The sequence below is a fragment of the Onychostoma macrolepis genome, chromosome 21, assembly GCF_012432095.1.
Source record: "Onychostoma macrolepis isolate SWU-2019 chromosome 21, ASM1243209v1, whole genome shotgun sequence".
Taxonomy (NCBI): Eukaryota; Metazoa; Chordata; class Actinopteri; order Cypriniformes; family Cyprinidae; genus Onychostoma; species Onychostoma macrolepis.
This window is the reverse complement of record NC_081175.1, coordinates 25,714,905-25,742,462: the sequence shown is the minus strand read 5'-3', so window position 1 is coordinate 25,742,462 and position 27,558 is coordinate 25,714,905. Positions and strand designations below refer to the sequence as shown.

The 27,558-nt window shown below is 37.2% G+C and overlaps 1 protein-coding gene across 3 annotated transcripts in view; it reads left to right on the top strand.

The window, feature by feature from the left end:
• The window catches only part of shroom3 (shroom family member 3), a 65,675-nt gene that overhangs the window by 34,026 nt on the left and 4,091 nt on the right, over positions 1 to 27,558 (top strand). The window contains exons 3-10 of one of the 3 annotated variants that reach the window (XM_058757707.1): positions 2,448 to 2,546; positions 12,782 to 12,916; positions 15,488 to 18,503; positions 19,822 to 19,883; positions 20,385 to 21,107; positions 22,345 to 22,677; positions 24,575 to 24,668; positions 25,721 to 25,993. In XM_058757707.1, the coding sequence (XP_058613690.1) occupies positions 2,448 to 2,546; positions 12,782 to 12,916; positions 15,488 to 18,503; positions 19,822 to 19,883; positions 20,385 to 21,107; positions 22,345 to 22,677; positions 24,575 to 24,668; positions 25,721 to 25,993 (4,735 nt within the window). Of the gene's footprint in view, positions 1 to 2,447; positions 2,547 to 7,000; positions 8,282 to 12,781; positions 12,917 to 15,484; positions 18,504 to 19,821; positions 19,884 to 20,384; positions 21,108 to 22,344; positions 22,678 to 24,574; positions 24,669 to 25,720; positions 25,994 to 27,558 lie in introns of those variants that run through there. The other 2 variants (XM_058757706.1, XM_058757708.1) reach the window with 2 other exon arrangements.

Below are 27,558 nucleotides of genomic sequence, written 5' to 3'. Positions count from 1 at the left end.
CCTGTAATTTCAAAGTGAAGGCTTATAATAAACCCTACTCTTAAAAGCGCTCTTTTATTTCCTTCTTGGACAACCAGACAATCACAGTCTTCATCGCTAGCAACAGGGTCAGCCCTGCCTCCTCACTGAGATAAAAGTTTTTGCTTTTTTCTCAGTCAGAGTTGCTCTCAGATTGGTCCTGAATCACTTCTAAGCTAAGACTCCTAGTTAGAAATTTTTAAGCTAAATTAGGAGCTCTCTGAGCGGATTCCTAGAATCTTTAGGAATACGGGCCCAGATGCCTTAGTTTGGCACAAAGCTGAAAACAGTTCTAACAGGCAAGTGTCTTCCCACCACTGTTCACAATGGTGAAACTAAATTCAACAGCAAAACTGCTAATTATGTACACAAATGATCTGAAAACATTGTCTGTGCAAATAGTCCAATAAAACACCAGGGTTGAAAACCGTGCGTCTGGGAGATTTCCTAAATGCAGTCAACCTGTAAGTTAACAAACACAATTAGTCATATTAAAACAACAGAATTAATAAAAATACATTACATTTAAGGTAGAAAATTATGTGAACTAATTAATAAACAGAAGCTGAAATACAAGCAGGAGTATCAATGAAATAAGTTTTCATTTAAACACGCAAGTCAATATCAGAGCTTTTCAGACACTTTATGGACTGAACAAATTTATCAACCTATTTCAATAGTTTATGATCAAGTACAAAAAAAGTTAAATCTCCACTTATGTAGATTCTAAATCTTAGATGGTTTATTATGATTAAAGTGATGCTGCTAAATTTCGAAGTATTTGTTCTACAATATTGCTATTTGTAAATGATATCACCAATATTTTTTTAACATTGTTTAACCAAATCTTTTGTCTTTTTTTATTCTTAGTTTTGTAATATAAGTGTAACCTGATCGCACTTAAATGAGGGAGGTGGCAAATAATGTCTGAACTTTTCCTAATGCAAATTTCAAATCAGCGTGTTTTAACATAATTCCATGACTAACACAAATTTCTTTGGTTTTAAACTGACTTCTGTATGAGACTGGTGATTCATGGACTGCAGTGGAAAATGCAGGCCTAGGTTAACCTCAAATAACATTACTAGAGTTACACAACAAAGTCAATCGTACTTTTAAAATTATCATGGACCTATACATTGTCATACATTACTACAAAAAAGGCAACAACTTACCGTACACATAACTTTGCATCCACATGTGACAAACCCAACCGCACGTGTGGCAATCGCAACCGTCTGTCTCGGATCCAAAACGCGGGCATGTGATTCAGTCACGTGGATGTGAACGTGCTAAGATTTTAGATTGAAATTTACTCAGTATTTTTAGGTTTGTGTGCAATGACTTTAAAACAGTTAAATAATATCAGAAAATGTATAATACAATTTACTATTCTAACACAGTTCATTTTATACATGAATTAATTGTGTATTTATTTAAAATTTTACTTAGAAATTCTAGTTCTCAATGAATTGTAATATTGCAATGTAAAACTTATGACAGTAAATCTAGTATATTTTACTATACCTCAAAGTTTGTTTTTTCAGTGTTGGTGTAAATCCCAGGGGGTACGGGGGGGACAGGACCCCCCCTATCTGAGGCTTGTCCCCCCTAAAAATATTACAATATTACGCTGCTGCCACACAGATATAATATAAACCTGCGATTTTTTTTTCCCAGCAGTTTACCTTCACAGACTGTTTTTGTAACTCGTGTGTTTTTAACGTAAACGTATATTTGACAGTTTAAGCGCATTAAGACATCAAAGAGAACTTGTCGTTATCGTATCCTGTCCTTTAGGTTAATAAAAATTCTCGTTTACAACATCCATGTGAGCATGTGGTGAATGGACCGGACGGTTCCTCCTTTGTCAAATACGGCCACAACAACAACATTTGAACTGAGTCAAACTCAAGAGTCCATATAATACAGTCACGTGAACGTGTAAAAAGAGACCAACACTGATTCTGCAAAAATACATGATATAAAGACTAATAGACGCATGTCATTTACAAAGTAACCAATGCACTTATACCGTCTAGACTAGGGATGTGCGAAATTACATATTTTTGCAATTGACTCATCAAGCCCTGTTTAATTAGGCTGGTTTAGTCATGTCCTTCAGATGCATTTCTTGGAACGCGTTCACATATGAAGCACTCTTGTTATTGACTTGTTTTTAACTTAATGAGATTGTGGTTGTGATGTCATAACCAGGACAATCTCTGAAAAAGTTCTTAAAGTTTTAGTTAAATAGTCTGAGATAACAGGGCAGGAGGTTTAGATTAGTTACGGACATTTGATCATGCGTCATGCATCACTGTTTTATTTTGAAAAGAGTTGTTTTGTGTTCCAAGATACGAGTGCTTTAACTGTTTGTGATTTATAAAGAGTACATGTCTAACCTAAATGTTTGTTTGTGTTTGTAGAGAGTGTTGTCCAGGTCCTTGCTGTTCTGACCCGCGTCCTCTCAGTCCTTCCAGAGACGGCAGATGCAGTGGAGGAGTCAAACTACGCATCAAAAACAGGTGTGCATGTGTGAAGAGCTCAACCCGCTGTTGATCTTTGTGTTGAGTTGTTTTAGTATTATTGAGATACTATTATAGATTTATTAATAGTTCGAATTATTTATTTTTTGTGTTTTTGTCATTTTATTTACTTATTTTTTTGAAGTCTATATTTTTTATTCACTTTTATTTCAGTTATTTTGGTACATCCAGTTAAAATGAAAATGAGAAATGTTTGCAACTGGCTGAAATTAAAAGTAATGATATTTTATTTTAGCTAAAGTCTATTTTCAAGTAACACACATGGTTTTAGTTTTAGTTAACTGTAATATCCCTGATCTGCACACATGAGGCATTTCTAAGGAAACAGAATCTCGCTTTTATTTTTGAAACAGGAAATGAATGTGTCTCTCACAGGAAGAGGAAGTGTTGAAGTGGATTTGGGTTTATGGTTCCCAGTCGGTCACGTCAGGGGTGACTGTCAGTGCATCCCGTCTCTGTTTACACTAAATCCACTATTATTGAGTTGTTTATGGGGATTTCAAGGGGATTTTTTGGAGAACGGCAAGATTTTGCTGTTGTCTCGCATACCAAAATGTGGTATGTGAAAACCACTTTTCCCTTTTTTCTAGTTTCTGTCTGTTTCTCTTCCTCTCTTGCTGTGTGTAAATAAAACTGGAGTACTGTGTACAGACGCTGTAAATAGCGAGACGGCCCAATCCTTAATCTCACTTTTATCCGAATAAGGTTTTAATGGAAAGGTAGAAGAGATGAATTTAGCCACGATAACGGGCTAAAAGACGCATTTACATTAAAACTTGGACTCAGTTGGCATCAAGCAGTTTATATGTCCAATTTTTGTACAAGAATCACTCATGTGCAGGGTTTGCAGGTCGCCAAATGCGGGTAAAAATCAGCTGTGGCGGGTAACATCGTCAAATCACTAGCCGATTTGGCGGGTTACTTTTCTTAAGTTATGTTCACTCATTTTCTTGGGGAAGTTTATGCAAGCCAAATCTGAACTCGTGAGACATCATTCATGACATCGAGTATATTGCAAAAACCAAACAAAACACACCTACAGAGTGCACTCATACGCGACTACGTGATGAAGTCTGGTTCGACTAACTAGTGCGCGTGCGCATTTAGAGTGCGTTATTTCCTGCATGATTCAGTCTATTAATATGCATTAAGAATGATCACATAATTCAAGATAAGGGGCATAAAATTTATATATATATATATATATATATATATATATATATATATATATATATATATATATATATATATATATATATATATATATATATATATATATATATATACATTCATATGGTTAATCAATATCACACGAAGACTGCCATTTTTTCAGTAAAGAATCAGCATGGTTACAAATGTGATATTGATTTTATACAACAGTTCAATAAACAAAAGTTAATATCAAGAGACTTATGTTTTAGACACCATATTGCCTGTTTTTGCTCTATTTCGCCAAGAAAAAACATTCTAAACACAGCCACATCGCTGTTTTGTGTCTCTGAGCAACACAACGGTGTTTCGTTCCTGAATGAATCAACCGTTTAAATGATTTGTTCAATCGCAATTAATTTTTTATTAACAGTGACTTGCTGCCACCTGTTCACGGTTTTAATTTTACATTTAAAGTAAAATTATAGTATCTTTTCATTTTTAAAATGATTTCAAACATCAAAACTTTATTTCTGCATTTATAACTGCAGGTTAAAGCATTCCATGTCCCTCTAAGCTGCATTAGCATGTGAAAATACATCTAAATGCCATAAACTTCTGCAAAGATGAATTTTCTTGATACTGATTTCATTTGTTTAGTAACAGCCTAAATGTATTATTATTATTATTATTATTATTGATTGATTAAATGTAAGAATTTGGAAGAAGATGATGCACACTTTTAGAAAAAAATGGCTTTATAAAGGTAAAAATGCCCATAAAAGGTTCAAATCAATTTAAACTTATTGGAAAAGATTCATTTCTATCACTGCTGTGAACTGACCACCACATAGAATATGAAGAATATCAAAAACTATAGGAGTCTATAGCTTGTTGGTTTATTTATCCGTGTTTTTTTTGTTGTTTTTTGTTCTTTTGTTTGTTTGTTTGTTTTTTGGCTAGTAGAAGTTATGAATGGCCGGTAACTTAAAAATTTAGCAGCCAAATTGGCTGGTGAGTGAAAAAGTTAATTTCAATCCCTGTTCGTGTGTATATATACAATATTTTTTTTTTCTACAGTTCAGGGTCTGTAAGATTTTTTTTTAAAGAACTGAATACTTTTATAGGGCAAGGATGCATTATATTGGTCAGAAGTGAAAGTAAAGACAGTAAATTTATGTTAAAGATTTCTATTTTGACTAAATACTGTTCTTTTAAAATTTCTATACATCAAAGAATTCTGAAAATAATGTTTCCACAGAATTTCAATAAATGAAATGTTTCTTGAGCAGCAAATCAGCATATTAGAATGATTTCTGAAGGATCATGTGACACTGAAGACTGGAGTAATGATGCTGAAAATTCAGCTTTGCATCCCGGGAATAAAATACATTTTAAAATATATTCAAATAGAAAACTGTTATTTGAATTTGTATTAATATTTCACAATTTTACTGTATTTTTAATCAAATAAATCCAGCCTTGGTGAGCAGAAGAGATTTCTTTCAAAAACAAACAACTCCAAAACTTTTGAACAGTAGTGTATATGTAAACATTTAACCATAATATACAATATATTGTAATTTAAAATACATAAATATATGAGAAAGGAAATGTATTTTGCATTGGTCCAACAGATGGCGCGCTGATCGCCCCAGAGACACAGCGACAGATAACGTGCACAATTTTCCCGCCCTTCTCATCTAAACACAGATACTGAACGTGACTTAATTTTGTCCATGTTTAGTTGCCAACCTCAAACCCGCCAGATTTGTGAGATTACCTAGTTTGAGTGCTTGTTTCGGATGCTCCACTCACGTCTGTGCTCTGAACATGTGGTCATGGACGTTGTAACGCTACACAAGACCTGAAAGAAAAAAAAATACATTTAAGGGGGTCCGTTCCTGCAGCTATTGGAGTTTTGATTAGACTTTTATAGAAACTGAGTGATTTGACAATTTTGAGATGTTTGGTGTGTAAAAAAAAAAAAAAAAAAACAATGTATAGAAATGGAACCAAGGCAGCAGTGTTCCAGGCCCACCCAACAGTTTAGAGCAGTTATTTACATGCATGTACGTGTTATTGTACACACACATTAGGTTTGCATAGAATGATTACAGGAAGTGAGTCTAAGGTGCCTTGGGATGAAGATTCAAAACCCTGGCATCTCAAATTTCTCTTTCACTTGCTTGGTTTCTCCATAACACTGTAGTCGGTTCTTAGAAGAATCTTCTTTTAGGATGTTAATAACGTCTAGTTCACTCACAGTTCATCTGTCATGTGTGTTTAGCTCCGTGTTCCTGGATTGTGAACATTCCAATGTTATTCGCACACTCCGAGGTAGGATTTCCCATAATCCCACAGTGACATGCATTAATAACACAACCTGTCTCCCCCTGGATAGATTCAGTCTGATGAACCAGCTTAAAGAACTCTACTGAAGACAGTTGCTTCACCCAGACTGCAATGGTCATGAGATCCCATCCAGATGTAAAGTTGCATCCCAATTTTGCTCATATAATTTTACATTGAAAACATTGGTGTATACAATAAGAATGTACTTACTTATTTACTTGTCTTGTTGTCTTCCAGTAAAAAATATATCTAATAGATATGCTAGAAATATAAACTTATTTTGCCATTGAATTAAGTTTTTCTTTCTTTCTTTCTTTCTTCATTTATTTATTAAAGCATAAACCTTACTAAATTTTGTTAGATTTTGTTTTAAAGATGTTTAGATATTTTTACTGGAAAACAAGCCATAAATACCGAGCGAGATGTATTATATTTTATTTTATTATAAGTGTGTGATGTTGCACACTTCACTAGGTAAACAGTTTTAAGATAATGCACTTAGTATTTGGCTAGCACATGCAAACAAACAATATGTGACATATGGGAGTCTGTGGAGATGCAAATGAATGTTTTATTCAGCAAGAATGCATTAAATCGATCAAAAGTAACAGTAAAGACATTTAAATTTTTATCCCCCCCCCCAAAAAAAATCAATTCAAAATAAATGCTGTTAATCATAGAATTCTGAAAAAATTCCACAAAAATTAAGCAGCACAACAACCAGCATATTACAGTGATTTCTGAAGGATCATGTGACACTGATAATTCAGCTTTGCCATCAAAATCAAATTTTAAAATATATTAACATAGAAAATGTAATTGTAAATTTTCATATTTCACAATATTACTGTATTTTTGATCAAATAAATAGTCTTTGTGAGCATAGGAAACTTCTTTAGAAAAAAATATAAATAAAAATGAATGGTGTTGTGTGTGTGTGTGTGTGTGTGTGTGTATATATATATATATATATATACTTATTACATGCTATCCCATCACCGTCAAGGTACATTCAGTGCATGGAAGTATGCAAATTGTGATTTAACCTGCAATCTCCTCCATCACAACTATATCAGACACCTCTCTAGACAGACAGTATTTAGCCAGCATCTCCATTCTCCTCTCGAAGCCCACCGTTCCCACCTAATCCATTTCTCCAATTTCAGCTTCCTCTCAGATCAAACAGATTAGCGTATTTGACGAGCCGCGTTCCCAGGGATCAGATAAGGTTTCTGCAGCGGGACACACCCTCTGTAGTCTGGCCCAGCCGGGGAGGCGACGAGAAGGCCCGAGAGAGACGGTTTTGGGGGTTTTGTGTGGGTCAGACCCTTTGGATTCCCTAGGAGTCAGGTTACCATGAGAGCGCGACGTGAAGCGTCTCTCCTGGGAACGATGGGATGCCACGGAAATCAGCAGTTATTGTGCTCGGGTGAGGGTGAACGGAGCGATATGTCAGCACGTCGCTCTCGTCCAGTGGCCTTGTTCTGCAGACAGGTGAAGACACCTGTGCTATTACACCTGCCCATATTCCCTGCAGGCCCGGAGACGGCTGTCAGCGACACATGAAAGCAACCCTGCGACACACCCCAACTATGGCCTTCCTGTTCCCATAATGCCCTCTGGGCACGGATAGGCTTGTTGACTTGTCTGGGATCACGTGGATGATCATGATGACGAAGAGGGAGAAAAGAAAGGAAGAGAGGAAGATGCACACAAAGGCCAGTCTTTGTTTGATGTTATGAACGCATGCTATCATGTGTTCACATTTGCTCCCGGGCTGTCTGTGCATTGCGTTATTTTACTATTTATCCCAGTTTCTTATATCTAACACTTTCTAATATCCAATCCCACAAAGGAAGCTTTTTCCTCCATATCTTCGTTTTTGAAATATGTTTGTCCAGTGCTGGCGAGGACAGGATGTTTATTCTAGTTCTTATCGTGACTTTTTAATGACGCTTAATTGCGTGTTTTAACGTTCTTTGCATCGTCAAACTGCGCCCTGCCAACCTTCCAGCCGCTTCGCATTTTACTCTCAGTTTATCAGAAGACGGCATGGAGCTGCTCGGGGCATTTTACCGCAAAAAGCTGCGGAGGAAGCAGAAAACGAACCTCGGAAGATCGGACGGGGCGCTTTGCAAGGTGCCGTCGGAGGCCAGCGTCAACGGTCTAGCCACGGGATTGATCTCTAAAGTGCTGAGACTCACTGCAAGGTAACTGCTGAGTGCTCGGTATGGGAGGATAGCGAGGGGATGATGGGTTGCAGGTCAAGTAATGCTTTAACCAGAATGCTACTGGGTCTGAGGAAAGGCCTTGACTAATTTGGCAAATTTATAAAGCAAGTAAAGGAAATTTAAATTCTGTCATGATTAAGTCACCCCAAACCCATAGAGCGGTCTTTCTTGTGTGGAACATAACCCCATTGACATTCATGGAATGGGATTTCATTTTTAACTGTAATTCCATTTCTAATTCTAATGCTAGTAGTAGGATATATAGTTGCTTTAAAAGCAGTGTTTTGTTTAGTTTTTTTTTGGTCACTTTATTTTAAGGACAAATTCTCGCTATTGATAAACTATTAACTACAACTTTTGCCTCAAACTCCTAATTATTGCTTAATAAGGTAGTTGTTAAGTTTATGTATTGGGTAGGATTAGGGATATAGAATATGGTCATGCAGAATATGTTTTATAAATACTAATAAATAACCAATATGCTAGTAATATGCATGCTAATAAGCAACTAGTTAATAGTGAGAATTGGTCCCTATAATAAAGTGGGTTTTTTTTTTGTATTTACTGTATATACTGTTATAATATATCTTTGATTTTATTTTTAGATTTTAGGTTTTCATTTTAAATTTTTGTAATTTTTTTGGTAATTTCATAATGTGATTCAGTCTTTTGTATTAGTGTTTTTTATTTTATATATTACTGTTTACGTTTAATTAATTTTTAGTTTTTATTTATTTACAGTTTATCCATTTTTGTGCTCCATTGTAAACTTAATTCAGTTCAAGTTTTTTCATTCTAATATTTTTATTTTACTATTTTACTTAATTTCATATGATTATTTTTTCCTGTTTATTATTATTTTAATTTACAATTTTTTTTTAAATAGCTCTATTTTTAGTTAATGATAATCACCCTGTCTTAAAGTATTTTATATTATGACATATAAATAATCTCTTGCCGATCAGGTCATCCAGGGCATGAATCCACAATCTGAATAGGATATGATTAATCATTACAGCAACTATTTAAAAAAAATGCAACAATTATCCTCTCTAGATGAAATATCTGCGATACTGTGAATCTACGTCTAGATCAGCGTTACCTGTTTACATGAAAATTTTAGATCTAACTGCTTTTCGAACCATCATAAGGTTGTCAAAAGTGTTTTGCTCAACACTGATTGCAAATGTTTTACTTATGGGAGTCATTATGACAGATCTTGTCCAAATCTGGTCAGAAGGAGCGGCCCTGTGGAAGAGGGTGTGTTAAAGCAGCAAGAAAGTCACTTCCATAGCAACATGTCATAAAAGCCAGATGTTTTGCAGATGCAGTGTCAGATCGGTCTCCATAGAGCTGGGTCAAAGTTCAAGGGAGTGGGTTGTTAAGGAAACAATCTGTGTGGAGGCTAAGACACTTCATTGTCCTGAGAAATGTGATCAGTCTGAATCATGTAGGTGGAGGACATTGCAGCTCCTCAAACAAAGACTTTTTATCTTTTTTTATTTTATAGTGATTTATTATAATAGCACCGTTTCTTATTTTGGTTTATTATTGTCATAATGAGATATTTATATATATACATATACACACACACACACATATACAGTGGGGCAAAAAAGTATTTAGTCAGCCACCAATTGTGCAAGTTCTCCCACTTAAAAAGATGAGAGAGGCCTGTAATTTTCATCATAGGTATACCTCAACTATGAGAGACAAAATGAGAAAAAAAAATCCAGAAAATCACATTGTAGGATTGTAGGACAAAATTTCATCTCAATACTTTGTTATATACCCTTTGTTGGCAATGACAGAGGTCAAATGTTTTCTGTAAGTCTTCACACACTGTTGCTGGTATTTTGGCCCATTCCTCCATGCAGATCTCCTCTAGAGCAGTAATGTTTTGGGGCTGTCGCTGGGCAACACGGACTCCAAAGATTTTCGATGGGGTTGAGATCTGGAGACTGGCTACGCCGCCCAGGACCTTGAAATGCTTCTTCTGAAGCCACTCCTTCGTTGCCAGGCGGTGTGTTTGGGATCATTGTCATGCTGAAAGACCCAGCCACGTTTCATCTTCAATGCCCTTGCTGATGGAAGGAGGTTTTCACTCAAAATCTCACGATACATGGCCCCATTCATTCTTTCGTTTACACGGATCAGTCGTCCTGGTCCCTTTGCAGAAAAACAGCCCCAAAGCATGATGTTTCCACCCCCATGCTTCACAGTAGGTATGGTGTTCTTTGGATGCAACTCAGCATTCTTTGAGTTTTTACCAAAAGTTCTATTTTGGTTTCATCTGACATTCTCCCAATCCTCTTCTGGATCATCCAAATGCTCTCTAGCAAACTTCAGGCGGGCGGACATGTACTGGCTTAAGCAGGGGACACGTCTGGCACTGCAGGATTTGAGTCCCTGGCGGCGCAGTGTGTTACTGATGGTAGCCTTTGTTACTTTGGTCCCAGCTCTCTGCAGGTCATTCACTAGGTCCCCGTGTGGTTCTGGGATTTTTGCTCACAGTTCTTGTGATCATTTTGACCCCACGGGTGAGATCTTGTGGAGCCCCAGATCGAGGAGATTATCAGTGGTCTTGTATGTCTTCCATTTTCTAATAATTGCTCCCACAGTTGATTTCTTCACACCAAGCTGCTTACCTATTGCAGATTCAGTCTTCCCAGCCTGGTGCAGGTCTACAATTTTGTTTCTGGTGTCCTTTGACAGCTCTTTGGTCTTAGCCATGGTGGAGTTTGGAGTTGGACTGTTTGAGGTTGTGGACAGGTGTCTTTTATACTGATAATGAGTTCAAACAGATGCCATTAATACAGGTAATGAGTGGAGGACAGAGGAGCCTCTTAAAGAAGAAGTTACAGGTCTGTGAGAGCCAGAAATCTTGCTTGTTTGTAGGTGACCAAATACTTATTTTACCGAGGAATTTACCAATTAATTCTTTAAAATCCTACAATGTGATTTTCTGGATTTTTTCTCATTTTGTCTCTCATAGTTGAGGTATACCTATGATGAAAATTACAGGCCTCTCTCATCTTTTTAAGTGGGAGAACTTGCACAATTGGTGGCTGACTAAATACTTTTTGCCCCACTGTATATGTGTATATATGTATGTGTGTGTATATATATATATATATATATATATATATATATATATATATATATATATATATATATATATATATATATATATATATATATATATATATATATATATAGATCCTAAAACAAAGAATAACTACATTTTTTATTTTACAGTGATATATTAATAGTAAACATAACAAAGGCTTTTTATCTTTTTTATTTTATTGTGATTTATTATAATAGTACCGTTCCTTATTTTGTTTAATATTTTGGTTTATTATTGTCATAATGATATATATGAACAAAGAATAACTAATTTTTTTATTTTACAGTGATATATTTAATATTTTGATTTAATAATAATATAAAAATAATAATAAATACATTATTTTTAATTAATATTTAATTTGATAGTCATATTAATTTGTTTTACAGATTTAAAAAACACATTTTAAAAGTTGCATTAAGTATTTAAAATCACAATCACAATTTTTATCAGATAAGAAGCAATTACATTTTTTCCCCCCCCAAATCGTGCAGCCCTACTTCCTAGAGACTTTCCCACCGGTTGCACTACAATACTCGTGCCCTAGAACTTTAATGCTCCGTTCAAGCCCAGAGTTACAGAATGGCACAATTGTAGAAGAGCACTAACAGAGGTATGTGCTACATTTGCCCAGTCAGCTGACTGAACATGATCTTTAGTCTCATACTGGCTTTGTCTTTCTGGCTACTGATCTCACACCATTATTAAAGACCTTAGTAGGTCACTTCAGTCAGCAGACTGGTTGGGCACAAACTGGCATATTGTGTGTGTGTGTGTGTGTGTGTGTGTGTGTGTGTTTGAATGTCTGGAGCAGCAGTAGGTACAGACAGTCTGCTGATCGTTATATGAAAAACATTCATTATGTTCCACGCTGTTTGAAACCAAAAATGTTTTTGTTTTAGACAATGCCAGCATTCTTGCCATGTTTCGAAAACACTTCAGCATTCTGTGCCAAAAAAACAGAAATAGAAATCTACTTCCAGCTTTCCAGAAATTTATTTCTCATTCTTATGAATAAATATTTATAATATATAAATGTTCAATCTGTCAGTGACTAGATTAGGAAGTATCTATTTACTGATGTTTACATAGTGAGATTCTGGTAATAAGGCAGTGCCACATTCTTCAGGCATGTTTTGATCCTCAGTGGCCTTGACTACACAAGATAATGCATGCTGTATGTTTATATTAAACTACTTTGACTTCTCACCAAACTATGTTTTTGTATTTTATTTTAGTTTTTTGTGAAAGCATAGTCACTATATTTGTGTTTAACTTTATGTATTTGAGTTGCATTCTGCAAAAGAAAAGCATAGACTTTTATGTGTCTTTAAATCTCTCTTTCCCAGACGGAGTGAGCCTGGATCTCGACCTCATTCCTGGCATTCTACGAAGCTGGGCGAGGGCCCTCAGGACTCAGAAAGCATGATGCAAGTCACCCAGGGTGGTGTGGGAGCCCCCTGGCACCAGAGCTACCACTCCAGGTCAGTGCAACTCGAACACAAACACACCTGTAGTCTGATACCTCTGTTGAAGAGCAAACAAAATAAGAGTCTGCCTTTCTTCTATATTTCACAAGGATAGCATGTCAGATTTGATCATGACCGAGATATAATAGTGAAGATGACATTTTTTTTACAGTGCAACTGAAGGATTGGCTAAGTCAGCTTAGCAATAATCCACTAACAATGTAGACATTTATTCAGAGAGAGAGAATATTGTGTGCCCTTAGTTTGGGTTGCAGCACCTGATTTGACTTCATGAGGTATTTCCTATAAGTTGCAACCTCTTGGGCGATTTTTCCAATTTTATCGATTATTTCGAATTTGATATTTTGCTGCAATTGTATTTTTTTAGAAATTCAAGGAATCGCAATTTTGAATAGAAATATTACGAAATGTTAGAATTAGACAATATGCCAATGATAACAGTAAAGAGAAAAGAATGATCCAACCACATGCTGGTGCTCGTGATTAACTGCTCACTCTGTGAAGGACCATTAGTAGAATATATCGCTAGGTGCCATTCACACAGAATGTGTGTCTTTGTGTTGACAAAGATGCGACGCGGGCAGTGGATTAGGAAAAAATGCAACAGTCAAACGTGTCCATGTTTACATAGGAAAACAATGGAAAAGCAGCACAATCAAATAAAAAAACCTATAAAGAACTACCACTGTGTGTCTGATATTTCATGCTTGCATCATGGTGACAGGCTGAAAGCTGCTGTTCATTGTTTTTATAGAACATTTATAGGTAATGGTCCTACTGGTGTCATACCTTCAGTCATTTTGAATTTGAATTACCTTGACTTTTGAGAATTTTTTTTGAAAGCATTTTCCTTGTATTTTTTCTGAACGTATAATATGTATAAGACAAGTCTGGACAAGATGTAGTTGTAGTTCGTGCATCTTTTTTATTTAACAAGTTATTTGTTTAACATTTACATCATGTTGACAACTTCATGTGTGGTGCACTTGGAATAATAAATATTCCAATTGGAATAACTTGGGTTAATAAAGAAAAATTTACTTGAACCATGTTGTAGTTACATTTTCAAGTTGACTAGTTAAAAATCGAGAATCGGTCAAACGTTCTGAAAAAAAATTGAGATTTTGGGTTTTTTGCCGTATCGCCCAGCCCTACTCTTGATACATGAATGCTATCTAGCATGCCACATACATAAACTAAAATATTTTAAACATGCCTTTGACTGTTTAATTTAAGTGGCGTGTGGGTGCATATTCATATACCAATGGCTTGAAAGGTCCATGAACATTAATGTTTCTAGATATGAATGTTGATTATCTTGGTCAGAAGTGGCTTAATTGTCTTTCTGTTGATAGTTTTCCTGTTGTGTATGATCATGGACATTATTTATTTAGTTGCCGCATACTTCCCCCAAACATTCAAAAACCTTGTGCGCTTGTTATCTCGGTCATTATCACTGTATTTAGTCCAGAACGTTCAAGGGCCATCAATGATGACACTGAAAGAAAAACATTTAAAGTGTTTGAAGGGGACCAGAGAGCTAAGCATTGACGCACGGTCTAATGAAAAAAACATTCTTTGGGATGACACTCCCTCAGCTACCCTCTGAAGGTTCCCATGGCAATGGTCACCAATAGTGTTCCACTTTCTGAGACCCGGTGGTCATTGTTTGATGGACTGACTTGTGATTGGTTGATCTAGTTCTTAGAGGGGTAACTGCAGAGCTGTTGACAATGGGTCAGTGACATCATGTTAATTATGCCAGCAGAAATACCAGCGGCCTGATGCCAGCTTTCAGAATCCGGCAATCACATACCCATAAAAGGGCAGTCGCCTCAGCAGACCCAGTGCATCACACGCAAAAACATATTGCCATGATTCCAACCTTTACGTAGCTGATTCCCACAGTTTGGTAACAGATCTAGCGGTGTTTGTCACATTATCATTAGGCCAGGGAAGAGAGAAGAGGAAGTACGAAGAAAGGAAATCTCAATGCAAATTCACTAAAACTTTATGGATTTTACGGTGTGATCGACACCAGATATGTTGTAAACAGTCCAGACATCAATAACATCAATTGCATTGTAAAAGTTATTCTTATCAGGTATAATCTAATCTTTGTTCTTTCTAGTGAATAATCAAGTCACAGGGATAGCAAACTCAATTTGTGGCTATGAACTCATTCTTATTTCTTCAAGAAGTAGTAAATCAATGTCTTTGATGTCTGTCCAAGTCTGTAACGGCTACTAATTTAGCTCAGACCAACAACCAGAACAGCATCTCAATCTGCAGTTATATTATCCTAGTAAAAATTATTGCTCTTAGGTCTGTTCTTATCTTTTCCCCCATCCCAGTAAAATAATGTGAATTACTTTTGTATTTAATTTCAAATTATTTTGTGCATTGTCAATATACTGCAATTCATTTAATAGAATTTTTAGTTAAACTGTTGACCTAAGTTATTTTGGGTCATTGATGTTTTCCATTTAATCTAATGACCCTAAATAACTTGAATATACAGTAAATACTATATTACTCATATGTCTCTTGTTTTTTTTTCAGTAGTGCCTCAACCACAGATCTATCGGGATTTGAGACCGGATTCCTTAGGAAGAGCCCAGATCAGTACAGTTCCCGGGGCAGCATGGAGAGCCTAGACCACACTCACCCAGCCTACAGCTCCTGCTATCAACTATCATCATCCAAATCCTCCAGTAGCATTGATCATCTGCACAGCAAGCGGGATTCTGCATACAGTTCCTTCTCGACCAGCTCCAGTATCCCAGAGTATCTTGCGGCGGCACCATCATTTAACAAGGAGAGGTCATATTCCATGGAGAACGTTCCACAGAGAGAAGGGATGCAGCAGGCTGATATACGCTACATACGCACTGTGTACGACCCCCAACAGGGTGTGTCTGAAGAGCATGAGATCAGCTCTGCAGCCCTTACGAGATCCAGTGACAGCAGAGCACAGTCTAGAAGTGGGAATGTCTCAGGCCAGATCTGTCATCGTGGCAGCAGTAGTAGTGGAAGCAGTGGGAGTAGCGGAAGCACCTCCAGCTCACAACGTCACAGCGTTGGGCCAGTCTGGGATCCAGCGCACAATCGGCACTCCTATGAGAACCTAAAGGGGGCGCCAGCCCCTCCATTACGCAGTGACAGCTATGCAGCATTTCGCAATCATGAGCGTCCCAACTCCTGGTCGAGTCTTGAACATGCTCGGTCTCAGCGGGCACTTCACAAGGGTTCCTGGCATCACTCGAGTGGTTCTGTGGCAACAGGAAAGTCCTCATTTGGTGCTGAAGGTCAGTTGCACACAGTCATAGAAAAAAGCCCCGAAAGTAGCCCCACCACCAAACCCAAACAGGGTTTTCCTCAGGCTGCACAACCCGGTCGCCTCATGTTACCCACTAGCATCTACCCTGTTCCACCTCCCGAGCCTCATTTTGCACAAATTCCAACCAGCAACCCAAGCTCTGGAAGTGTATACCCAGCACTGGCCAAGGAGAGCAAGTACAACAATCACTGTGACCACTTGGATGGACCAGTGAAAGAGGACAGGGTCACCGTTGAAAACGGATACCAAAGCAATGCTCCTAGCTCAATCCCTGCCCAAACTCATGTTTCGGCACAACCAAAGCTCTCTGATAGAGTGCAAGATGACACTCAAGTCAAACCTGGTTTTTATCGGCCTCATTGGCAACCACAAATGCAGAAGTCACACATGCCATATGTACCCCAGGAAAGGAGGGACCCTTACACCCCTGTGCAACCAAGAGGAGAGAGACCAAAGTTCTCGCTTGGTACGGATGATTACGACAACTACAGGCCACCCCAAGATGAAGAACAAAATAAATGCAAAGAGCAAAGCATCCATCCAGACCCAGTTTACATTGGGAAAGTTTCACAGGGACAAGTTGCTCAAACATACAGAGGAAACTTCATGCAAACTCAAGGAAGTGACCACATAGTCAAACCTTCAAGGCACTACAGTGACTCTAGTGCTCTCCAGGAGAGAGGTCAAGACCTGGATCATCCCCTGACCAGACTGGAGAATGCACTTGCTGAGGTGCAACGATGCGCCAGTCCTGAGAGTACAACTAGCCAATCCAGTTTCCAAAGTGAGCGTAGCATGTCCGTGCTGGAGAAAGTAAGTCATTTTGAGAGACAGCAAGTCAAACCTCGCAGTCATAGCAGCCTCTCCTACCTTGGTTCTATGGCTCGTCCGAGCCAAACGCCACGACCTTCCAGTGCCAAGAGCTCCTTCTCTGGTGTAGAGGATGTGCGCAACATGTTGGAGAGAAGCAACAGCTCGGTTCCTCATGGGAGAACTCAAAGTACTTCTAGCATGGCGAGTTATGATGGACACATGGATGTGCATCAAGATTTCCTAACAAAACGTGGGAGTAGTGATCATGTCCAACATCGCCAGCAACAACAGCCTGTTGTTGCCCATAAGACCTGTCTTCAAAGAAGTAAGAGCACCTTTCAGCTTGGCGAGGGGAATGGTAAAGACATCCATAGGAAAGGTGACATTCATGACATCTTGGGCACCATCCAAGACACATCTCTGAACAGAGCATATAGAGACAGCATTAAAGATGCCCAGTCTATGGTTCTGAGGTCAACTTCCTTCAGAAGACGTGACCTTGGTGTTAACCCTCCACCAGTGCCAGCTAAACACATGTCTCTAGAAAGAAAAGGACCCAGTACGAGTGAAAAACCAGCTACAACATCCCCACACACTCCAAAGGAACGTCATGTTGTTCCTGTTGAAACACCAAACAGAGCCTCTCCTCCTGACCTCCCCAGTGTCCCAGCTATTGGACCCCCAGTTATACGGATCTGTGGACGCAAACGATTCACAATGGAGCAAAAGAAGCGATCGTATTCTGAGCCTGAAAACATGCATGAAGTTGGAGTGTTGACTCAGGAAATCAATCAGGCTGACAGGAAGGTTCAACAACAATTTCTGGCAAGTGAGACGAGTGTTGCGGACAGACGCAGGATGTTCGAGCAGGCAGCGAATCGTAACGCTGACCTCAGATTTTTCTCCTCCAGGCCTGATTTGAAGCAAATGCAACAAGATGCACTTGTTGAGTATATGGAACGCAAAACAGGTAGAAGAGTAGACGGACGCCCAAACCGCCCACATAGTGCTTATATACAGTCCGCTTCTTCCTCTTCTGCTGACTCGCGAAGCCTTATTTCCACCCCAAGTATGAACTCTTTGCAAGAGCCAGCATACGATGGCCTCACTGGTGGTATGCGTAAATCCTCCACCCTTCCAGCAGGAGTGCAAAGCTCCTTTTACCCCCTTAGGGTTAGCCAAAACCACACACGGCCTGAGGTTTTTGGCCAGCAGTCACAAGGCACAAATCCTGAATCTCACAAATCAGGCCCAGTCCTGACCAGACATACCCTTCCGCAGCACTTGGAAGCCACTTTTGAGAGAGCCACCTCTGCCAGAAGCTCAGGGAGGTCAGCTTCAGCTGAGGATTTGCTGGACCGTAGTGAAGAACGTCACATTTCTCAGCACTTTCGATCCAAGTCATCTCCAGTGGAGAACTTTAGTCAGGTAACACTCATTTATTAGCTGGGTGAACTTGAATGTGTCATTGGTTTAGTCATTGAAGTGACGTGACTTCATACCACACAGTTAAACAATAATGTTCATGGCAGAGTAAATTTTCTTATATTAACCCTCTTATAGGATAATTACAACTGATTACTCACTCAGAGTTTCCCTAGCTAGAAAGCTAATGAAAAAACCCTCAGAATTGAAGAAAATCAGCAGTCAAGCAAACTATAACATTTTTCTTCCCACCAACTTCTTAAAAATTAAAATGGTCATCATTTGCTCGCATTTATGTCATTACAAACTTGTATGACTTGTTTCTTTTGTGGAACACAAATGAGGATATTTTTAAGAATGTTGTCCATACAATAAGAGTCAATGGGGTCCAACTGGACCTTATGTCTTGACCTGAGTGTGGGTAAATTGTGGCATTTTAATTTTGGGGCAACAGTCAAGCTGGTGTTCAGTGATCATCAGTGCATACGTTTTCAGCCAATTATGGTACTTGGTGGTCTGTCTGTTATAGGGCAAGAGAACAGTGCCTTTCCTATAAATGGACAGATAATCATTTTTGTACCCACTCCTGGAGCTCCACAGGAAGAGGCCAGTGCTCCTCACTTCCTGTTTGGTGCCACAGAGCCTGGGTTTTAGTCAGAGATCTGACAGATGTGCAACAGATAACTGCACTTCTTCTGTGCCAGAGGGGAGGAGTTGGAGATAATGGACAACCCGTCATGGTTTTGGGTTTGAAATATTTGGAATGGTTAAGAAAACCATTTATCTAGGAGAATAATTATCCTTTATGTAAACGATAATGGTTCTGAAATGATGATGACCGTGTACAGTAGACACACAACTATCCTGTGAAATCTATTCTAGCAACCCAAAATTGGAAATGGTTCAAGCAGTAGATAAAATACCAGCATGATGACATTACTTGCTGATATTGTGGCTTTACATAAACCTAAACATTCTGGCCATGAAAAAAAGATCAAAACCAAGCACACCATTCAGTTCACAGTCTCTGCATCTGTTCACAGTTCATGCTAATTGAATACGACATAGTTCAGCTATGAGGATGTTGTCATGCTGTCTCTCTTTTTTTTATTAACTGATCTTAGTTTATCAGTAGTCGTGGCATGCGCTTAAAAGTTTAAAATTAACATTAAAGCACCAACATTCTCTAAACTTGAGGTAACCATGGAATAATGATTAACTTCCTGTTCCTGGAGTATGAAACAGAAAGTGCTACAGTGTCACCTGCTCATATAAAATGTTATTTTGTTATAAATTGTTCTTTTGTTCTCTTTTTGTCTAGGACTTCTTAGCCAGAGACCTTCAGTTGTTGAGAGTTTCCTCCAAGGAATCCTTTGAAAACAGGTTTGTGTATACATTAAAAAACATTCACTTCCCTTGTCTTACAAATAAAGTCCTATATGTGTAGATATTATTCTGCACAGAATTCACATACTAAAACAATTATATATATATATATAAACATTTTTTCATTGGATGAGCATTTGCATTCTATAGGCTTTAAATTAAGACAAATTAGCATTAGTAACATTTTTGTTACTGAAGAATTGTGCTGTCCTTTAAAGAGCAAGAATTTCTTTGCAAGTTCAAAACTATTTGAAACAGAGTTTTATGGAAATATTTACCCATAAAAGGTCTTAAATTAAGGACCAACCCTTAATCGGTCAGTGGCAGTGACATAGTCCCGCTGCAGCTATTTTTGAGTTTGTTTTGAGCCATGCACAAATTCCCACCAGAAGGATAAATGATTTGCATTTAATTTACTTGAAAAATGTCAGGTATTGGAAACCTGACAAGCACAACATAATGATGGTACTTTCTCATTTCATATGCATGTTTTAATAGGGTGTTGGCGAACATGGGACACAAACAGCCGTCAAGTTCAGCACGTACGGAGAGGAGTTACCAGCTAAACCAGGGTCCTGTCCAGCAAAACACACCTGTGTTGAGGCGCGAGCGTCAGAGAAATTCGGACCGGCCTAGAGCGCAGAGTGCTTCAGGTCTAGCTGCATCTGTGGGACTCCCTTGCCCTTTCACCTCTCCAAGCACTGCTGCCAGCCTTGACTGGCATAACGGAGACAGACTGTATCAGCCCAACCTGGACTCTATTGCATTTCCCGAAACTGGCCCACAAAGTCAGAAGATTCCACCGGGAATGGTGCGGCAAAACTCCAGCGACACCAGCACTTCTGAAGACACCCTGAAGGACTTCCCGTGTTCGGTGGCCACTCCGTCACCTCCACACCCAGAGGTCACAGGGTCACAGCTTGATTCAAGGCCACTAATCCTTCCCAAGAGCCCGGTTTCCCCAACAAAGCCACTTCTCTCTCTTCGGATCTCAGAATCTAATCTTGTAGATGTTCAGAGTACAGCTGTGTCTCAAGATGATGATGAAGTGTTTTTTGCGCCTCCACCGCCTCCACCGCCACCACCACCACCACCTGCACCACTGCCCATCAGAGAGACAGAGATTATGGAAGACTTCCCGCCTCCTCCGCCTCTCACACCCCCAGTCGAGGAGAACGTGGAAGTGTCTTTACAGCATCCGGGACCATTACGGCCCATCAGGTAGAGACATTTCTTGTTGGTCTTGAAACAATCAGATCAGATTTGAGGGATTAAGGGCTTGAACAAGATGATTTTATGTGCCAATAGTATCCCTCGTGATTTTTTTAATGTAGGTCAGGGTTTGGCTTATGATTTGTTTGATAGGAATGTTGTTCCAAGAACAATATACGAACATGTCAATCACATTCATCATGCTAAAATGTTACAGTACAGTCACATTTAAAGGAATGTTCTGGGTTCAATACAAATTAAACTCAATCTGCAGCATTTGTGACAATGTTGAATACCACAAAAAACAATTGCAATTTGTACTTTTTCTTTCTTAAAAATAAAAAAGCAAGAGTTCATTTGCAAAAACAGATAACAGATAAGTTTTTAAAAATGTTTTTTTTATCCTGCATTCCAATTAATATCAATCAAACTGCAGTTGGGTTGTTTTGATTAAATATTAATAATTCAACAAATACAGCTAAGTAACACAATAAAACAATAAAAACATGATTTATGAAAATTAATAAAAACAGAGCTATCTGTTTTTGCAAATAAACTATATATATATATATATAATAAAATGTATATAAAGGTGTATTTTTTCTGTAATGCAAAATAAAAAAAAATAAAATTGCGTACATAGATGTAAAATATATTTAATTTAACTAATTTAATAACTAATTTATTTATTTATTTAAAAAAGCATTTTGCATTTACCCAAAAAGTATTTTACGTTTGGAAATGTATTTTCCTGACTCTTGAAGAACGTTTTGTAATATATTTTGGCATTTAAAGGTTTAAACTAAATATTTTTGAAAAATATATTTCTTTAAATTGTGCTGCTTACAACATATATTTCTAAATATATTTTGGCCAGACTCTATATGGGTAATTAAAATGGAAGTTTTCTGCTTTTAAATTTTTGGAGCAGAATTTAAAAGGAGAAATATGAACTGTTTTTCAGATTTGTTAGGTTAGTTTGCATATTATTTTTTATTTTTTTCACTGTAAAATCACTTTAACACGTGTATTGTGCATGTCTTGTGACTGCACTATTGAAACAGTTATTAACAATTTACAAATCAGCTCCATTTACTTTCTGATTAACCTGATTTAACACAGATTTTGCTTGTGTTTTATGTTTTTCAAAAGAACAGGAAGGATTTGGTGGAAATTAATTTTTGTCATCCCAAATATCCTTCAACCTCATTAGCGTAACATGATTTTCTGTCATTTCACACTGCAGCAACCGTGAGAGTCTGACGGATGCAACAGCCCATCCAGAGCCTGACCGCACGACTCCATCGGTGAGCCCTGACAGCACCAGCGCTGCCTCTCAGCCCCAGTCGCCCGTCAGCGCTCCTCCAGAGCAGGACGCCTCTGAGATACTGGGACCGGACTACCATCTGCTGTCCAGACGAGAGCGGACGCAAGCCGAGCTGCTGGTGGAGACTTTAGCCCGAGAGCTGGCGAGCCACGACAAATCCCTCACCTCGCTCCTGGACACCTGGGCGGGTAAAACCACCCTTGATCTGATGGAGGACATCTTCCCATCACACGGCAGCCATCTGAGTGATAGGTGAGTGTTGAACAGATGGTGAAGGTAAAGCACAGGAATCATGTATTTAGCATTACCCAATAATCAGGTGGATTTCATGCTCACAGGACTAATAAACACAAGAGCTCTTTGTTTAAAGCTGATTATATTAGTGCTCACAGGTCACGGCCCAATTTTATTGCGATAACTCTGTTGTAAAGATAATGACACACTTCTGTACGTTTCCTGTATTTAGTGTATAATTCACTCATGTTCATTAGAAAAGGAACGACTGTGGCGGTACTGTGGTACAGAGATGGTTTTGGATGACAATATTATGGTGCTTTGATGTATATACCATTAACTCAGTAATTTAGCATATTATTTGCATGGTACACAAGGTATTAAATGACTAATATGGGATTTTTAATGGCTGTTAATGATATTTAGAAACCAGGATGTAGTGTTTTTACTCTTGGCTAAAACTAAAACTGTTTTCCAGTCATTTAAATAAAGGAGAATAAAATAGAACAGAAATATTAGATGAAAAGAACAAGTACCAAAATGACTAAATCTAAAACTTATATAAAACCTAATAAAAAATGGTAAAAGATAAATAATGAAAACTAAAAATGTAAAAATTAATTATTTTAAAAAGTGTTTACTACTTTTTTTAGTAACTTTTATCATTTAGTATTAATAAATACTATAATTGTATATAAATAATACTAAGATGGCTGATATAATGCTGATATGTACTGAATTAAATTTCATTATTAAATGAATTATAATTGCTAAATAGCCTTAAATCTATGTTACATAAATATCTTTATATCTTTTGACGAGATTATTAGTAGATTTAAAATGGTATTTCACCAAGCAGACATGGTTATTTATCACAAAAAAACAATAAATCAACCTGGCTGATATCAATTGTTAAATCATTACTCCAAGTAAAGAATACCGTGGTCCAAAAATATGACCTTACATATTAAAAACGCTTCAGTGTAATAAGATATCCATGTGCTCGTATAAAACAAATACACTGATCTATGGTGCCATATTTTACCATAATTTGAAAGTGTTTTAAGAAAACATGAAATATATTAATTGAAAACAGGATTTACAGTTTATGTCCAACACAAACATACCAACGACATGCTTGGAAATATATCAAACGCATGGGAACTCCTAGATGAAACAGATGAATGTTTCTCACCTCATATCTCCAGAAAACGGATGATCTTGATTGGTTCTGTCAGATTTCTCACAGTATGTCTCTCACGCTCTCCATGTGTAAAACTGTTACTGTCTATAATCAGCGCAGAACTACACTGACATCTAGTGGCCGATCATGAAATACACACACTTCACCATTTACCTACTGAATGTAGAAACTTGTGACACACTCAGATACTAGACACAGTTTTGCAGACATGCTCATAAAATATATTGTTTAATAACAATATTCAGTTTTCTTTCTTAAATAAACTTTTTAGTTCAATGCATTATGATTATGCATGCTTAAACAATTAACAAAATGCCATGTATTTTTTGGACATAATACCATGAAGAATTAGCTTTTTGCACATGTACTAGGATAATAGCTTGTTTGTACATTTATGCATTTGGCATTTTGCTTTTTATCCAAAGCAAATACATTTTCTTAAATCGGTTTATGCATTTATTTGCTGTGTGTACTATGGTAACACCACAGTAAATTGGTTTAAAACATCTATCTATCACTTATAAAACAGTTTTAAGCCTGATTATATGCGGTGCGTGTGTTATTGTTCTGTCGAGTCGCTGAACTAAACGTGTAATTACGTGTGCTCTGTTTGACACGGGGAATGTGGGTTTTAGCCATTCTCTGTCCCTCTATCTGACAGAACAGGGCATTCAGGAGTAACACTCTTTGTTTGTGTGTGACCTCCATTAGGGCTCAGGATGGTCCAGATACTCCCTCTCAGGCTGTTCCAAGAAAAATGGAAACCAACCTGGACGACGACGAAGATTACTTGAATCAGAAGAAGGTCAGATACACATTTATAAATTAACACATAAAAAAATAAATAGGAATAATAATTAAGAACGAAACTGCAACCTATCAAAAATATATTTCTAAGGAATTCATATTTTTATACGTGCATTTTATATATTTATGTATGTTTCAGCATCTACTAATAATATTAAAACCCATCAAAAATATATTTATATTTGTAATACATACATTTTTTATAGAAAGATTTGAAATGTTTAAACATCTAATAATAACTAGGAAATATATTTTGATGGGTTTAGTTATTTATATTTATATTTGTAGTTTATAAATATTAATAATTAAAATAGTATAATTTTATTTAATTTCAATTATTTTAATGTCTAAAAATAACAACGAAATACAAGTAACTAAAACCTATCAAAAATATAATTGTATTTATAATTATAATTATTATATTTGTAATATTTTTATACATACGTTTTAACATCTAATAATAACTAGTAAATATAAGCACTCACCAAATATAAGTATATAAGCAACCTACCAAAATATATTTATGGAAATGTAAATATGTTTTAACATCTAATAATAACTAAGATATATAAGTAACTAAAAGCTATCAAAAATGTATTTAAATTATAATGTATAAATATTTGTTTTTGTATGCACAGTTGTTACATATTTGTTCAAAATATATGTATAAATATTTTTAATATTTGTATACAGAAATGTTATGTATTTGTTCATGTAAATGTTTTAACATCTAAAAATTATATTTGTACAAAAATAAAATCAATCAAAAATATATTTATACTGTAATATTTTAGATTCATGTAAACATGTTTTAGCATCTCAGTTTTTGGCCACTTTTGCACATTCTGAATTATATTTTAAGATCTATTTGGATTTTATTTATTTGCTTGCTGGCTGTGTGGTAACATTGCGTTGCACTGTTTACTCTCTCATGCTGGATTCACATTGTATTCACTGAATGCAGTGGCACATAAATGAGCACAAAGCCATTCTTCATTTCACTGAATCAGTGTGTTTGCTGATGGTGCAGTACTGTGTCTGGTGCTGCAGGTGGAGCTGTTGCAGGCGCTGCGGGTGAGCATGCAGTCGCTGCAGGGGGAGAGAGACGGGCTCTCGGAGCAGCAGAAGCGCTTCACGGCTCTGGGCGGCAGCATGGAGGCTTTAGTTCAGGAGCGCTGCAAACCCAACGAGAGAGAGAAGTATCGCATGTTCGTCGGAGACCTGGAGAAGATCGTCAATCTGCTGCTGTCGCTGAGCGCTCGACTCGCCCGCGTGGAAAACGCCCTCGACGCGATGGGCGACGACGACGCTGCAGAGGAGAAGGTGAAATAAACAGAAACAGACTTGCCCACTGAAATTGATTTATAATATTAGTTTAAGTTTCTTGCACCAAAATCTGTTTAATTTAAGCAATTTTATCATGATCATTTTCATTCATCGTTCTTAAATTTCGAAACAGGGTTATTATAGTTGACTAATACTAAAATCATTTAAAAAAATTTACTGAAATAAACTATAAAAATTTACCAAAAATACATTTATATTTGTAAATTACATTTTAAATATTTATTCACATAAATATGTTTTAATTTCTAAAAATGAACTAGTAAATATACGTAACTAAAACTAATCAATAATTATAAATATTTGTTATTTCTTTATACAAATATTTTATATATTGATTTATGTAAAAAATGTTTAAACAACTTTTGCCATTTTTGTACATTCTGAAATATATTTGAAACTCTAAATAAAATGTTTTATTTCAGCTAGTTGCCAAAACAACATTTCTCATTCTCATTAAGTTAAACTACAGGTGCTGGTCATATAATTAGAATATCATCAAAAAGTTGATTTATTTCACTAATTCCATTCAAAAAGTGAAACTTGTATATTATATTCATTCATTACACACAGACTGATATATTTCAAATGTTTATTTCTTTTAATTTTGATGATTATAACTGACAACTAAGGAAAATCCCAAATTCAGTATCTCAGAAAATTAGAATATTGTGAAAAGGTTCAATATTGAAGACACCTGGTGCCACACTCTAATCAGCTAATTAACTCAAAACACCTGCAAAGGCCTTTAAATGGTCTCTCAGTCTAGTTCTGTAGGCTACACAATCATGGGGAAGACTGCTGACTTGACAGTTGTCCAAAAGACGACCATTGACACGTTGCACAAGGAGGGCAAGACACAAAAGGTCATTGCAAAAGAGGCTGGCTGTTCACAGAGCTCTGTGTCCAAGCACATTAATAGAGAGGCGAAGGGAAGGAAAAGATGTGGTAGAAAAAAGTGTTCAAGCAATAGGGATAACTGCACCCTGGAGAGGATTGTGAAACAAAAGCCATTCAAAAATGTGGGGGAGATTCACAAAGAGTGGACTACAGCTGGAGTCAGTGCTTCAAGAACCACTACGCACAGACGTATGCAAGACATGGGTTTCAGCTGTCGCATTCCTTGTGTCAAGCCACTCTTGAACAACAGACGGCGTCAGAAGCGTCTCGCCTGGGCTAAAGACAAAAAGGACTGGACTGCTGCTGAGTGGTCCAAAGTTATGTTCTCTGATGAAAGTAAATTTAGCATTTCCTTTGGAAATCAGGGTCCCAGAGTCTGGAGGAAGAGAGGAGAGGCACACAATCCACGTTGCTTGAGGTCCAGTGTAAAGTTTCCACAGTCAGTGATGGTTTGGGGTGCCATGTCATCTGCTGGTGTTGGTCCACTGTGTTTTCTGAGGTCCAAGGTCAACGCAGCCGTATACCAGGAAGTTTTAGAGCACTTCATGCTTCCTGCTGCTGACCAACTTTATGGAGATGCAGATTTCATTTTCCAACAGGACTTGGCACCTGCACACAGTGCCAAAGCAACCAGTATCTGGTTT